We start from the raw sequence: 15,757 nt of genomic DNA, 5'->3' as shown, positions 1-15,757 counted from the left end.
CCTCCCGGGTTCAAGTGATTCTCCTGTCTCAGCCTCCAAGTAGCTGGGATTTTCAGGTGCACACCACCATGCCCAGCCAATTTTTTGAATTTTTAATAGAGACGGGGTTTCCCCATATTGGTCAGGCTGGTCTCAAACTCCTGACCTCGTGATCCGCCCATCTCGGCCTCCCAAAGTGCTGGGATGACAGGTGTGAGCCACCGTGCCCGGCTGATAGGTTCCTTTTTAACCTGTCATTTACTCACCTGTCCAGAGAGGTTCCTGCATTTGTCAGGTAGCTGTTCCAGTTCCACCTCTCGATACCAGTAAGTATTTGCCTTCTGACACATAGATACCTGCACTGCCCCTAGCATGGGCTTTCCGTAGGTGTACCTAACCAAGAAAAGCATAAGGAGTCAGAGTTGGGAAATTCCACTTGAGATCCAACTCTTCCCCCAAACACCACTTCTTCCCTCTCACACTCCAGCCTCTGAAAGACAGCTCTGACAATCCGGGCCAGTGCAGTGGCTCACGCCTGTAATCCCAGCACTTTGGGAGGCCGAGACAGGTGTATTACTTGAGGCCAGGGGTTCAAGACCAGCCTAGGCAACATGGCAAGATCCTGTCTCTACTAAAAATACAAAAATTTGCTGGGCATGGTGGCTCACACCTGTAATCCCAGCTTCTCCGGGAGGAAGAGGCAGGAGAATCGCTTGAACCTGGGAGACAGAGGTTGCAGTGAGCTGAGATCTCCCCACTGCACTCCAGCCTGCGCGACAGAGACTCTGTCTCAAAAAAAAAAAAAAAAAAGAAGAAAGCAAGCTCTGACAATCCTACCTTTTTCTAGCTCTCTTCCCCTTCCCTACTTTACTCAGTCTTAGAGTAGACCCATTTCCACAATTAGCACCATACTAAGGACGGAAACAGTATCTCTCTTTCTCCTGATCCCTATTTATCTATGGGATTCAATATTGTGTCTTGTAAAGACTAAATCAATAATAGTATCTGAGTGAGCAATGGAAAAAAACAGCAGAAACACAACTATAAAATATGTTCTTGGCTGGGCGCGGTGGCTCACGTCTGTAATCCAACACTTTGGGAGGCCAAGGTGGGCGGATCACCTGAGGTCAGGAGTCCGAGACCAGCCTGGCCAACACGGCGAAACCCCATCTCTACTAAAAATACAAACATTAGCCAGGCATGGTGGCGCGCGCCTGTGATCCCAGCTACTCTAGAGGTTGAGGCAGGAGAATCGCTTGAACCCATGAGGCGGAGGTTGCAGTGAGCCGAGATCACGCGATTGCACTCCAGCCTGGGAAACAAGAGTGAAACTCTGTCTCAAAAAAAAAAAAAAAGGTCTTGGATAAGCCATGACTCTGAATTACATAAAATACCCCAAGTTTTGGCCCACCCATAATCCCACATCCCATGTCATCCCTTCATCATGTCTCTCGATGCATCTTTAATCTCCACCAGATCCCAAGCTTCTGCTCTTACCTACAACAAATTTTTACTAAGAAAGATTCCTGCACCGTTGATAACTCCTTGGGTTCCACCACTTCCACCTTAAACTTCGGCAGCACTGAAGAGAGTAAAAGGAGAAATGGAGAAAGCACTGGAGGAGGAATCAGTCAGACAGGCAGTGAGCAGAGGGGTATAAACAGTGAGAATTAAATTAACGGATCTAATGAAGGAGGCATTATTTAGGTAGCACGTTCCTGAAGTAATTAGCTGGTTCAGCATCGATTCAAAAATGAATAAATAATCCTTTCCCAGAGTACATTTTACTCCACCTTTGCTGATTTTTTTTTTTTTTTTTTTTTGAGACGGAGTCTTGCTCTGTCACCCAGGCTGGAGTGCAGTGGCGTGATCTCAGCTCACTGCAAGCTCCACCTCCCAGGTTCACGCCATTCTCCTGCCTCAGCCTCCCGAGTAGCTGAGACTACAGGCACCTGCCACCACGCCCGGCTAATTTTTTGTATTGTTAGTGGAGACAGGGTTTCACTGTGTTAGCCAGGGTGGTCTCGATCTCCTGACCTCATGATCTGCCCGCCTCGGCCTCCCAAAGTCCTGGGATTACAGGCGTGAGCCACTGCGCCCGGCTCCACCTTTGCTGATTTTAAGATGAGATTATGCCCAATACTTTGGCCTGTCCATTCCCCCACCTACCATATTCCTCCACACTGAAAGTACCAAAGGTCTTGCCCTCAGCCACTGCCACAGTGTAGGTGCCCAGCATTGCCTCTGGTGCCAGTTGGAAGGACAGGTCTACAATGCCTTGCTCAGGTACCACTTCCAGCCACTGTGCAATCCTGTTGCTATTTGGATCCTGTCCAATAGAGAAACTGCATGATGTGCCTGCCCGTTTGCTTCCCACTCTGCACTGCAAAACGCAGGTAAAGAAGCAAAAGGCAGGTAAAGAACCCCACCCATTGTTCATGACCCCTGTGGTCTGTGTCCAGGAAGAGCAGCTCCCTGTGTTATTTATAACTTTCTTTATGGCGGAATGAGGTAAATATTTCTATAGATCCAGCCCCCATTTGGTAGGAAATCTTGTGGATTTTAATGATCAGACTAAGCCCTCTAAAGTGTTATCTCCAGTTTTAGAAAGTGTGAGAGACCAGGAGGGCAGAGGCAAGAAAGCAGGCACAGCTTAGGTGGATGTGGGCGCTTGGTGCTGGGCAGAGTCATGGGGCTCTGGGCCAAGATCTCAGAGTTGCTTCTGTCTTCAAGGTGTACCACCAAATTCTCATTCTTCCTCTTCCACAACTGACAGAGAAGAGAAAGAAACTTCCATTTACCTGTAGTTCCACCAAGGAGTACTGAAAAGGAAAACCAGATAATGCGGGTTAAAGAAGGTTGACAGCAATAAGAATAAGTTTGCTGAAAGCAAAAGTTCACAAAGAATTCTTCCTTTCCCTCTTGCCCATTTCTTCATTTCTTCCTTTCTGAATGGCTCTTTTGTGCCCTGAAAAGAATAACAATGGGGGCACAGACTTCTTGGGAGGGAAACAAGGCAGGAGGAGGGGAAGAGTGGGGGCAGGAATCTCAAAGGAATTGCCAGTCTCCAAAAGATTTGAAGAACTGGAGCGTCAGACCAGTCTCAGTGCCCTGTGACTGAGCTCTTGCACAAGAAACATGCCCTAAAAGAAGTATTAGCACCAGGGGGTTCCTCAATGTTTAAACCTCTTCTTGGGAGCCAACCATCTCCTGGCCTCTTCCTTTACCATCTGAATGCTTGTGGGCAGGAACCTTACTTTCAAGCATTGCAAATAATTATTTTAAAAATTGTTTGAAATAGTTCCATTGGAGAATCATGTATCACTTTCCTGAAGACAGTAGTTGCTAAATAGATGTGAAAACCATTAAGTTTGTGAGGAACAGGTCATTGTGCTTGCAACTAGATGAGATTGAAAGCTGGAATTCAGTGAATAGCAGGAGAGGGGCTCAGAGAGACTGCAAAGGTATTCAAAAGAGAAGACCAGTTTGGATCTAACTTGGAAAGAAGAGAATGAAATCAAGACAGTGCTTGATTTTTTTATTCTTGGGCCAAGTGTCATGTGATGCCAACCAGTGAAGAAGCTGAACCACTAAATACAAATATCAGCCTTGATAGTAGGGATAATGGCAATTCTTCAAAAAAAGCCAAAAAATAAGGAGATCTAAGGATCAAGATGAGCTAGGACTTCCACAAACCTGGGCTATATAAACATCAGGAGGAGAATATCACTAAGATTGCTATAAATTTCCGTAAAGTCAAAACAAAACAAAACAAACAAACACTTCTTTAGGCCAGACACGGTGGCTCACACTTGTAATCTCAGCACTTTGGGAGGCTGCGGCGGTTGGATCACCTGAGGTTAGGAGTTCAAGACCAGCCTGGCCAACATGGTGAAACCCCTCTCTACTAAAAATACAAAAATTAGCCGGACATGGTGGCACATGCCTGTAACCCCAGCTACTCCGGAGGCTGAGGCAGAAGAATCACTTGAACCCGGACAGCGGAGGTTGCTTGAGCCGGGATCATGCCACTGCACTCCAGCCTGGGTGACAAAGTAACTCAAAAACAAAATACAAAACAACAACAACAACAAAAAACACTTCGATAACAAAGTACTTTTCTCACACACGGATCAAGAATCAGGAAAGACATCAGTTGGCCAGAAATAGGCTCTGGAAGAAAATAAGTGTTTCACTAGGAAAGTAGCATTGCTGAGGCCAGGCATGGTGGCTCACGCCCATAATCCCAGCACTTTGGGAGGCTGAGGTGGGCAGATCACCTGAGGTCAGGAGTTTGAGACCAGCCTGACCAACATGGTAAAACCACATTTCTACTAAAAATACAAAATTAGCCAGATGTGGTGGTACATTCCTGTAAACCGAACTACTCGGGAGGCTGAGGTGGGAGAATCCTTTGAACCCAGGAGCGGGAGGTTGCAGTGAGCTGAGGTCCCGCTACTGCACTCCAGCCTGGGCAACTCAGCGAAACTCCGTCTCAAAAAAAAAAAAAAAAAGGAAAGTAGCATTTCCGACTGGAAGTTGCCTGGAGTTTCTGAATAACTGAGTATAGCAATCAAGTTAGACAGGGTCAGTTAATATCAGGCTTACTTTACTTGTTTGGGGATTAAATACTGTGCTGTGTAAATGAAACTGACTTTGCAAAATTAAAACTGAGGAAATGATGACAGTGAAAGAAACCAGACCTAACCAAACACTATCTTGCTTCTAAGCAGTTCCACTCCTCTCACCTTAGGTACCCTCACTACGCCCCCTCTCAGCAGGAAGAAGCCAGAACAATCGACAGCCTTTTCCCATCTTCCTAGCCCACACCTGAAGATTAAGGTGTTATAAAACCCAAAGGGAGGGACTGAAGCCGCCTTTGCAAAATTGTAACTGAGGAAACTATGAAAGTGAAAGAAGTCAGACCTAACCGACTCCATCTTGCTTCTAACTTTTAAGCTGTCCTTGTGGATTCCTGGGTGTAAGCCAGACTAACTTTGGGAAGGAATTCAGTTTATGGTTTGACTCTGAAACAAAATTGATAACAGCCCTTTCCCAAAAAGACCCCCTTCTTGCCCGGGGACCAGTCTGCCTTTGCAGGACTAACAAATTAGCTACAAGATTAGAAATTACACTTTAGGGGTCATGCAGCCTCTGACTCCAAGAGTCTGAACCTCTTCAAATTGCTCTTGGGGATAACATGACTGTTGTAAAACCTAAGATCAGTGCCTGAGATGTTTTGCAGACCTTGCATTCAGTGGATCAGCTGACACCACCCAGATCAGTAATCTGGCTCAACCAGTTCTGCCATCCCACCCAGGAGGAGGAAAACAGCAAGAAAACCTCACTTTGACCATCTATGACTCCATCTCCAACCTGACCAATCAGCACTCCCCACTTCCCAAGCCCCTACCTGCCAAATTATCTTTAAAAACTCGATTTCCTGGCCAGGCACAGTGGCTCACGCCTGTAATCCCAGCACTTTGGGAGGCCGAGGCCGGCAGATCACTTGAGGTCGGGAGTTCAAGAACAGCCTGACCAACATGAAGAAACCCCGTCTCTACTAAAAGTACCAAAATTAGCCGGGCGTGTTGGCGCATGCCTGTAATCCCAGCTACTTGGGAGGCTGAGGCAGGAGAATCACTTGAACCTGGGAGGCAGAGGTTGCGGTGAGCCGAGATTGCGCCGTTGCACTCCAGCCTGGGCAACAAGAATGAAACTCCGTCTCAAAAAAAAAAAAACAAAACACAAAAAAACTCGATTTCCAAACGCTCAGGGAGACTGATTTGAGTAACAGTAAAACTCCAGTCTCCCGCACAGCCGGCTCTGGGTGAGTTACTCTTTCTTCATTGCAATTCCCCTGTCTCGATAAATCAACCCTGTCTAAGCAGCAGGCAAGGTGAACCCATTGGGTGGTTACATAAACACAATTTTTATTCTAGCTTTCTTGGTAAAATTCCTTTTGTTAATCTCAGTGTTTCAACTGAATTTGGAGGGAGGGCTTGGCTGGAGAAATAGAGTGGGGAAAGGAGTAATTTCACAAGAGAAAGAGCCTAACTGCAGAAAACAGAACACTTGGAGGTAATCCCTCATCATTTCAATCGTAACAGGGGTAGTTAATGAGATCACCCCTGAGGGTAAGTGAGTCTAAAATAGTGCTGCTGCGGGCCACGCTTTGAACCCAGCACTTCCTTGTTGCAGCTCTAGAGAAAACAGTCTGTGAAGAAGTAAGCACGCAGGCCAGGGGCAGTGGCTCAGGCCTATAATCCTAACACTTTGGGAGACCGAAGCGAGAGAGGCCAGGAGCTCAAGACCAGCCTGTGCAACAAGGTGAGACCCCCCGCCCCCCACAACTCTACAAAAAAATAAAATAATTAGCCAGGTGTGGTAGTGCACACCTGTGGTCCCAGCTCCTGGGGAGACTGAGATGGGAAGATTACTTGAGCCCGGGGCAGGGTCAAAGCTGCAGTGAGCCACGACTGCCACTGCACTCCAGCCTACGTGACAGAATGAGACCTTGTCTTAAAATGTTAAAAAAAAAAAAAAAAAAAAAGTAAGAAGTACTCAACGTTATACCTACCAAAGAAAAGCTACAGGTGATGGGAAGGAGGAACTAAAAGGAAATCTATATTGGGAAAGAGAGTAGCGGGTAGGGCATTACCAATCATAACAAGCTAATAACTCCCCTGCACAGAGGGAAAGGAAACAGCAGCTCTGAGAACACAGAGATGAAAAATGGAAATCATGCTTTCTCTATGTTTATCTCTAAAAGTTTCGTTTGAATACACAGGCTGGGACAGACGGAAGAGGAAGAAAGCAGGGGTGTCCGGGAGGTAAGTGTCTCAGAAGCATGTAGAAATGACACATGCTCCAACTTGAAATCAAACCTGTGGTAAGGCTTATGATTCTAGGGATGGGGAGTCCAAGGAAAAATCAAATATTCGCAAAATGTTGCTACATTTTAAGCTTTGGCATGTATTTATTTAATGTTGCCTTGAGAGAATTACCTACTTTGTAAATTATTTTGCCTCATAGAAACAGAGTGGGAGTGGACATTCTCCTTTCTGCCTTAAAAAAAAAAAATACTTTTGTCAGTCCTGAAGAAAAGGTCTTGAAGTTTGCAAAAACTCTTAAAATGAAAGGGGGCTGAGCATGGTGGCTCTTGTCTGTAATCCCAGCACTTTGGGAGGCCGAGGTGGGTGGAACACTTGAGGTCAGGAGTTTGAGACAAGCCTGGCCAACATGGTGTAACCCTGTTTTTACTAAAAATACAAAAATTAGCCGGGCGTGATGGTGCGCGCCTGTAATTCCAACTATTTGGGAGGCCGAGGCAGGAGAATTGCTTAAACCCAGGAGGCAGAGGTTGTAGTCAGCTGAGGTCACGCCATTGCACTCCAGCCTGGGCCACAGAGCAAGACTCTGTCTCTAAATAAACAAATAAATAAAATAAAATGACAAGGAGCATAACCATCTCTCAAGAACCTGATTAATGTGTAGATACTGAAGCTGAGAACTGGTTACCTCTGCTTATTCCTAGGCTGATTTAGGCTAGCTCCCTGAAGCTAGTCCAGCGCTTCCAGTCCCACACACACGGCAGTCTCCAACCCAGAGGGCCTCGCCTTGCCACGCCCAGGCTGAGGACTTCCACCCTAGAGAATCTCTCATCCTTTCGCCTGTTCTCCCTGCGCCACTCCTTTTCCTCCTCCCAACTCACCTTGTCGTTCACTGGAACGAAGTTGCTATCCATGGTGACAATGCGGAAATACACTGGAAAGGAACAGGCATCATTAGCAAAGGGGATGTTTCCTGGCTCAGAATTTTTTTTTTTTTTTTTTTTGAAACAGGGTCTCACTCTGTCACCCAGGTTGGAGTGCAGTGGCACAACCGTGGCTCACTGCAGCCTCAAACTCCTGGGCTCAAGTGATTCTCCCACCCCAGCCTCCGGAGTAGCTGGGACCACAGGCAGGTGCCACCACACTTGGCTAATTTTTGTAGAGACAGGGTTTCACCATGTTGGCCAGGCTGGTCTATGAACCCCTGACCTCAGGTGATCCACCTGCCTTGGCCTCCCAAAGTGCTGGGATTATAGGCGTGAACCACCGCGCTCGGCCTCCTGCTCAGAATCTTTCCTCTATCCCTCCTCCTTCCTCACACATGCTCTGAGTCAGCAAAACCCCAACAGGTTTTACTTTTTTACAAAACCTGCTCTGAGAGTGAGGTAAAGTCCAAACACAGGCCTGGAGCTCAGGAGGCAGAGCAAGAGGCAGAATAGAAGCCTCCATTGACCACCCTCCTCATCCCCCACAGGAACACCAAACTGAACAACGGCCCACACAAAACAGTACTGTCATAAGAACTAAAAATCAGATGAGTGATCACAGTGCCTGGTTTTAACTTCATATCACTGAAAGAGGCACTGAAGAGGGTAGAAAAGATACACTTGAATTGCTGATTCACCCCCCTCCCCGCCATCCCCCAGCAGTGACTGTGGTACAGAGACAGAATCGATGAGCTTGAGGGAGGGAGAGCACAGTGACTGTGGGACTTGGCTTTAGAACTCAGTGCTGCCCAATCACAGGGGAAAGCACACAGGGCAGAACTCAGCCAGTGCCCATGGAGGGAGCATTTAGACCAGCCTTAGCCAGGGGTGAACTGCCCATCCCAGCGGTTGGAAGCTGAGTTCCGATTAGCCCCTGGGGCTCTGAATACTCAGCAGTGATAGCTGGGCAGTACTTGTCGTGGGCCTTGGGTGAGACTCAGAGACATGCTGGCTTCCAGTGATTCAGCACATTCCCAGCTGTGGTGACTATGGGGAGAGACTCCTTCTACTTGAGAAAAGGAGAGGGAAGAGTCAAGGGGACTTTGTCTTGCAGCTTAGGTACCAGCTCAGCCACAGTGGGGTAGAGCACCAAGCAGGCCCTTGGGGTCCCCAGTTATGGGCTGTGGCTCTTGGATGGCATTTCTGGACCTGCTGTTTGTCAGAGGAGAGCTCACTGCCCTGAAAAGAGAGTCTCAGGCCAGGCACCATTCACCACAAGCTGGTGAAAGGAGACTTTGGGCCTCAAGAGAACACTGGAAGTATCCAGGCAGTACTCCTGTGGGCCTGGAGTAGTGGTGGCCACAGAGAGAGACTCCTCTGTGAAAAGGGGAAGGAAGAGTGGGAAGGACTTTGTCTTGTGGCTTGGGTGCCAACTCAGCTGCAGTAGAACAGAACACCAGGTAGATTCCTAAGGTTTCTGACTCCAGGCCCTGGCTCGCAGATTACATCTCTGGACCTTCCAGGGTCATGGGGAACTCACCATCCTGAAGGGGAGGACACAAGCCTGGCTGGCTTTGTCACCTGCTGACTGTAGAGCCCTAGGGCCTTGAGCAAACATGGGCAGTAGCCAGGTGCTGGTTACCACAGGCCTTGGGTGAGACACAGTACGGTGCTGGCTTCAGATCTGACCCAGTGCAGTCCCAATGCTGGTGGCCACACGGGTGCTTGTGTCACCCCTCTCTCCAGGCAGCTCAGCACAAAGAGAGAAACTCTGTTTGTTTTGGAGAAAGTAAGGGAAGAGAACAGGAGTCTCCTCCTGGTAATATGGAATTCTTCCAGATCTTATCAAAGACCATCAAGGAGGTACCTCTATGAGCCTTCAAGAGCCACAGAGATACTGAGCATGGGGTCCTCCCTAATGCAGATGAACTGCAGAGTCCAAACACTTAGATTACGACACCCAAGTCCCTTCAAATACCTGGAAAGTCTGCCCAAGGAGGACAGGTACAAACAAGTCCAGAACGCCAAGACTACAATGAATACCTAACTCTTCAATGCCCAGACACCAATGAACATCCACATCAAGACCATGTTGGAAAAAATTACCTCACGAGATGAACTAAATAAGGCACCAGCAACCAATCTCCCAGAAACAAAGATAGTGATCTTTCAGATCGAGAATTCAAAATAGCTGTTTTGAGGAAACTCAAGAAAATTTTAGATAACACAGAGAAAGAATTCAGAATCTTATCAGATAAATTCAACAAAGGGGAAAAAAAAGAGGTATTGACTTTAAAGAGGAGGTAGAGAGAGAAAATGAGATGGAAAGTTTATTCAAAGTGAAAATAACAGAGAACTTTCCAAACCTAGAGAAAGATATCAATATTATTATTATTATTTGAGACAGTCTCGCTCTGTTGCCCAGGCTGGAGTGCAGTAATGTGATCTTGGCTCATGCGACTTCTGCCTCCCTGGTTCAAGCGATTCTCCTGCCTCAGCCTCCCCAGTAGCTGGGATTACAGGCACGGGCCACCATGCTTGGCTAATTTGGTATTTTTAGTACAGACAGGGTTTTGCCATGTTGGCCAGGCTGGTCTCGAAATACTCATCTCAGGTGATTTGCCCACCTCAGCCTCCCAAAGTGCTGGGATTACAAGCATGAGCCACCGAGCCCAGCTGAGAAAGATATCAATATTAAGTACAAGATTATAGAACACCAAGCAGATTTAGCCCAAATGAGTCTACCTCAAGACATTTAATAATCAAACTCCCAAACATCAAGGAATAAAAAAAAAAAAAAATCCCCAAAGTGCAAGAAGACAGACGTGGTGGCTTACACGTGTAATCCCAGCACTTTGGGAGGCTGAGTGGGGAGGATAACTTGAGGTCAGGAGTTGGAGACCAGCCTGGCCAACATGGTGAAACTCCGTCTCTACCAAAAATACAAAAATTAGCCAGGGGTGGTGGCGCTCACCTGTAATCCCAGCTACTCGGGAGGCTGAGGCAGGAGAATCACTTAAACCCAGGAGGCAGAGGCTGCAATGAGCAACCATTTATTGCATTCCAGCCTGCGCGGCAGAATGAGACTCCATCTCAAAAAAACAAAAAAACAAACAAAAACAAAAATTAGCCGGGCATGGTGGCACACGCCTGTACTCCCAGCTACTTGGGATGCTGAAGCACAAGAATCACTTGAACCCAGGAGGTGGAGGTTGCAGTAAGCAGTGATCCCGCCACTGCACTCCACAGCCTGGGCAACTGAGGGAGACTCTGTCTCAAAAACAAAAAAAATTCAGTAACATTTCTATATGCCAACAGGGAACAATCTGAAAAAGAAATTAAGAAAGATAATTCCATTTACAATAGCTATAAATAATATAAAATACCTAGGAATAAACTTTACCAAAGAAGTGAAAGATCTCAACAATAAAAACTATAAAATACTGATGAAAGAAATTGAAGAGGACACACAAAAACATGAAAAGAGATTTCATGTTTCTGGATTGGAAGAATTGATATTGTTAAAATTCCGTACTACCTAAGGCAATCTACAGATTCAATGCCATCCCTATCAGAATATTAATGACATTCTTCACAGAAATTCTACATCCTAAATCTTAGGACTTTTGTAAAAAAAATCATAAAATTTTTATGGAACCATAAAAGACCTAAAATAGCCAAATCTATTCTGAACAAAAAGAACAAAGCTGGAAGAATCACATTACATGACTTCAAATTATACTGCAAAGCTATAGTAACCAAAACAGCATGGTACTGTCATAAAAACAAATACATAGACCAATGGAACAGAATAGAGAACCCAGAAACATGTCTACGGTGAACTCATTTTTGACAAAGGTGACAAGTGTATACACTGGAGAAAGCACAGGCTCTTCAATAAATGGTTCTGGGAAAATTGGATATCCATATGCAGAAGAATGAAACTAGACCCTCATCTCTCTCCATATAGAAAAATCAAGTCAAAATGGATGAAAGATTTAAATCTAATACCTCAATCTATGAAACTATTATATATAAGAAAACTTTGGGGAAACTCTCCAGAACATTTGTCTGGGCAAAGATTTCTTGAGTAATATCCAAGGAGCACAAGAAACCAAAGCAAAAATGGACAAACACGATCACATCAAGTTAAAAAGCTTCTGCACAGCAAAGGAAACAATCAACAAAGAGACAACCCACAGAATGAAAGAAAATATTTGCAAACTACCCATCTGACAAGGGATTAATAACCAGAATATATAAGGAGCTCAGACAGCTGTATAGGAAAACATCTAGTAATCAGATTAAAGAACCGGCAAAAAGATCTGAATAGACATTTCTCAAAAGAAGACATACAAATGGCAAACAGGTATATAAAAAAGTGCTCAAATCATTGACTGTCAGAGAAATGTAAATCAAAACTACAATGAGATATTATCTCACCCCAGTTAAAATGGCTTTTTTCCAAAAGACAAACAATAATAAATGCTGGTGAGGATGTGGAGAAAAGAGAACCCTCATACACTGTTGGTGGGAATGTAAATTAGAACAACCACTATGGAGAACAGTTTGGAGGTTTCTGAAAAAAACTAAAAATAGAGCTTCCATATAATCCTGCAAGCCCACTGCTAAGTATATATACAAAAGAAAGGAAATCAGTATATCAAAGACTATCTGTGCTGCCATGTTTATTGCATCAGTATTCACAATAGCCAAGATATGGAAGCAACCTAAGTGTCTATGAACAGATGATAAAAAATGGATTAAAAAATGTGGTACACATACATAATGGAGTACTATTCAGCCATAAAAAAGAATGAGACCCCATCCTTTGCAACAGCATGAATGGAACAGGAGGTCATTATGTTAAGTAAAATAAACCAGACACAGAAAGACAAACTTTCCATGTTCTCATTTATTTGTGGGAGCTAAAAATTAAAACAATTGAACTCATGGAGATAGAGAATAGAATAATAATTTTTAAGTGTATGGACAAAATAAGGTAAAAGGAAAAAAATTTTTTTGAAAGAGAGAGAGAACAGAATGATGGTTACCAGATGCTGGGAAGGGTAGTGGTGGGCAGGGTGAGGGGTGGGGTGGGAATGGTTAATGGGTACAAAAATATATTTAGATAGAATGAATAAGATCTAGGGATCTTGTAGTTTTTAGCACAAAAGAGTGACTACAGTTAACAATAATTTATTGCACATTAAAAAATTACTAAGAGAGTATAATTGGATTGTTTGTAATACAAGGAAATGATAAATGCTTGAGGTGATGGATACACATGTACCCTGATGTCATGATTACACACTGTGTGTGTGTATAAAAATATCTACCCCATAAATATATATACACCAGCTATGTACCCACAAAAATTTTAAATAAAAAAATAAAAAAACCCAAACATAGTTTCTTTTCAGGGTGCCTGACTTTGAAATCTCAGAATGAAGTGCCCCTGTAAGGACAAATGAACAAATACAAAAACAAAAAAACAAAAAAAACCCAGTAGCTCAAGCCAAATGCCCTCAGTGCTTTCTTAGCCATTTACAAGCAGCTTGTTGTAAGGCCCAGCAACCCAGTTATACTTGCCAAATTCTATTCCAGAAGAAATGTGTACTTTTGTTTTAGATACACAAACACACTAGCAACCCCCACCTACTTCTCTTGCTTGTGTAGCGCAGCATGTATTCAACACTTGTAATACTTAATCCCCCCAGATTTTCCTCTCCTCTGCACTCCTTGTTTTCCAAAGCCTACTGTCAAACCACAAATCCCCTCTTTACCCCTGTGCACAGCGGTTTCCCCAGGTTTTAGTCGAACCCCAAATATGTGACTCTTACCTTGCTGCCCTGGGGTGTAGAGAGGTTTGTCAGTCTGTACAAAGGTGCCACTCCCCTGCCTCTGAATTAGAACCTTTTTCTTCTCCTCAAAGCTGATGTTATTTCCAACTCCCGACACCCGGATTGTGGCCACTTCTTCTGTGCCACCAGCAGGAGGTGGTACCTGACCAAGAAAGGGGACTTCTGGGGAGGAGTAAGGGATTGGGGGAACAGAATCAACTGGTCTCAACCCAACAGTGAGTTAAAGGAAAGAGCTGAGTTAGATGGGGGTAGCAAGGATAGAGACATAAAACAAATTACCACGAGGAAGAATTAAGGTCAGGAACTAAAGGGAGAAATCCTAGGTCGAGGAAACTGTGGGTGAGTTATAGCCGGGGATTGAGGTTAAGTTGAGAAAAAATAGGTTTAGAGGCCGTGGCAAAAGATAACAGAAATTATACTTAAAGTAGATTATAGTGAGCCTAGGGAGGAGAATAGGCAAGTAAGGGATTCGAGTGAGGGCTGAGTCTGTGCTTACAAGAAAGGAGATACAATGTAAGTGCCTCTTCTTCAGTCCAGAGTATTCTAGCAACTTCTGGGTCTTGTCCTTGGTCTCCAGAGTAACCGTGAATTTAACATCACTGTACCCAGGGCTCAGGTCCAAACAAACCTTCTGAACGGAGGGGAAATTTAGCCGGGCTGGTAATGTCACCAGGTAGTTTCTATTAAAGGAGCAGAAGGATTTCAGGGCAATAATGATTCATTCACTGGAGGAAAAATCCAGCACTCTCCTAAGCGCTCAGCAAGTAGCAGTGAATTAGACAGACCAAGCCCCTGCCTTCCTTATGCGCCTCATTTTCTACAAGAAGCAGAGGGGCAACGACTCAGTGCACAGTCTTCAACTTCCGCCATCAGGAGGCCCTCACCGAGAACACATGCCTAGAGCACCAAGGAGGAAATTAGGCCTATTTCAGAAAACAGGGCACATTTTAATATTTATCTTTTTTAAAGCTTCCTCTTCATGCGTCAGCCTCCCTCTCTGGGTAAAGGATCAGTGGAACCAAAGAAGAGAAAAAAGGAGGAGGAAATTAAGATAAACCAAAGTTGATCTCCCCATCTCCATATAAATGTTTGAGAAAGTTAGGCGAAGAAGCCGCTGCCCTAATAAACCAATTCTGACACCAAGCACTCACGGAAGTTCTTCTGCAATGGCTGGTGATAGGGCCAACATTCCTAGAAGGAGCTGAGCCCACATCTTTGTGGGTGAGACAGATTTTTCCAGGGTCAGGGGCAGAGATCGCTCCGCGTAGCTTTATATACTAATTCCAGGTAGGGTGTGCAGTGATGACTGATGCTATAGTCAGTCACCTCCTGGCACCTGGAACATAGGAGGACTGTGTTCCTCCTTCTGTAACCACCAGGTTAGGTGGTGGACCAGGGTAGGGCCACTATTCACTTCTTTAAAGTTGTTTCTGCCTGGAACATCCATACTGGTTCAGCCAGTTTTGGGGGGAAACCAGAGCTGAGTATTCATAATGGTAAAGCTCTCAGAACATATTTTGAACTCCTCCCTTTTTTTCTGGTTTCATTCCAATTCCTGTTCTCATTTAATGTCCTTATTTTCTTTTATTATTCAATTAAGGTGTAGTTGGGAACACGGGTATGAGAACAGTATCAATAGAAAAGCAGTAAACTTGGCCGGTCACAGTGGCTCACGCCTGTAATCCCGGCACTTTGGGAGGTTGAGGTGGGCAGATCACCAGGTCAGGAGTTCAAGACCAGCCTGGCCAACATAGTGAAACCCTGTCTCTACTAAAAATACAAAGAAAAAAAAATCAGCTGGGCATAGTGGTGGGTGCCTATAGTCCCAGCTGCTTGGGAGGCTGAGGCAGGAGAATCGCTTGAACCCGGGAGGTGGAGGTTGCAGTGAGCCGAGATCATGCCACTGCACTCCAGCGTGGGTGACACAACGAGACTCTGTCTCAAAAAAAAAAAAAAAAAATTAATACTACTCAGTATTGTTGTGACTGTATGGAAATAGGGACACACACAGTCCTAGAGAAAATAGAATGTGGATAACTTTCTCATGGCAATTTCGTAATACACACCAAAGCCTTTGAGATTTGCATATTCTTTCACTCAGCAACTCCTACTCTGGAAATGTTTCTTAATGAGGAAAAAAAGGACAGCATGCGTG

General features: G+C 45.0%; 1 protein-coding gene across 1 annotated transcript in view; it reads right to left on the bottom strand.

The window, feature by feature from the left end:
• A2ML1 (alpha-2-macroglobulin like 1) overlaps positions 1-13,666 on the bottom strand; it is a 52,559-nt gene extending 38,893 nt beyond the window's left edge. Inside the window, 6 exon segments of the mRNA XM_520828.8 lie at positions 246-372; positions 1,477-1,561; positions 2,149-2,308; positions 2,781-2,801; positions 7,694-7,746; positions 13,582-13,666. Of these exon segments, the coding sequence (XP_520828.5) occupies positions 246-372; positions 1,477-1,561; positions 2,149-2,308; positions 2,781-2,801; positions 7,694-7,726 (426 nt within the window). The 5' untranslated portion in view covers positions 7,727-7,746; positions 13,582-13,666.
• Between the last annotated feature and the right edge of the window lie 2,091 nt (positions 13,667-15,757).

Source organism: Pan troglodytes, chromosome 10, assembly GCF_028858775.2.
Source record: "Pan troglodytes isolate AG18354 chromosome 10, NHGRI_mPanTro3-v2.0_pri, whole genome shotgun sequence".
NCBI lineage: Eukaryota > Metazoa > Chordata > Mammalia > Primates > Hominidae > Pan > Pan troglodytes.
The sequence above is the reverse complement of the archived record's forward strand: the minus strand, read 5'-3'. Positions and strand labels throughout refer to the sequence as shown.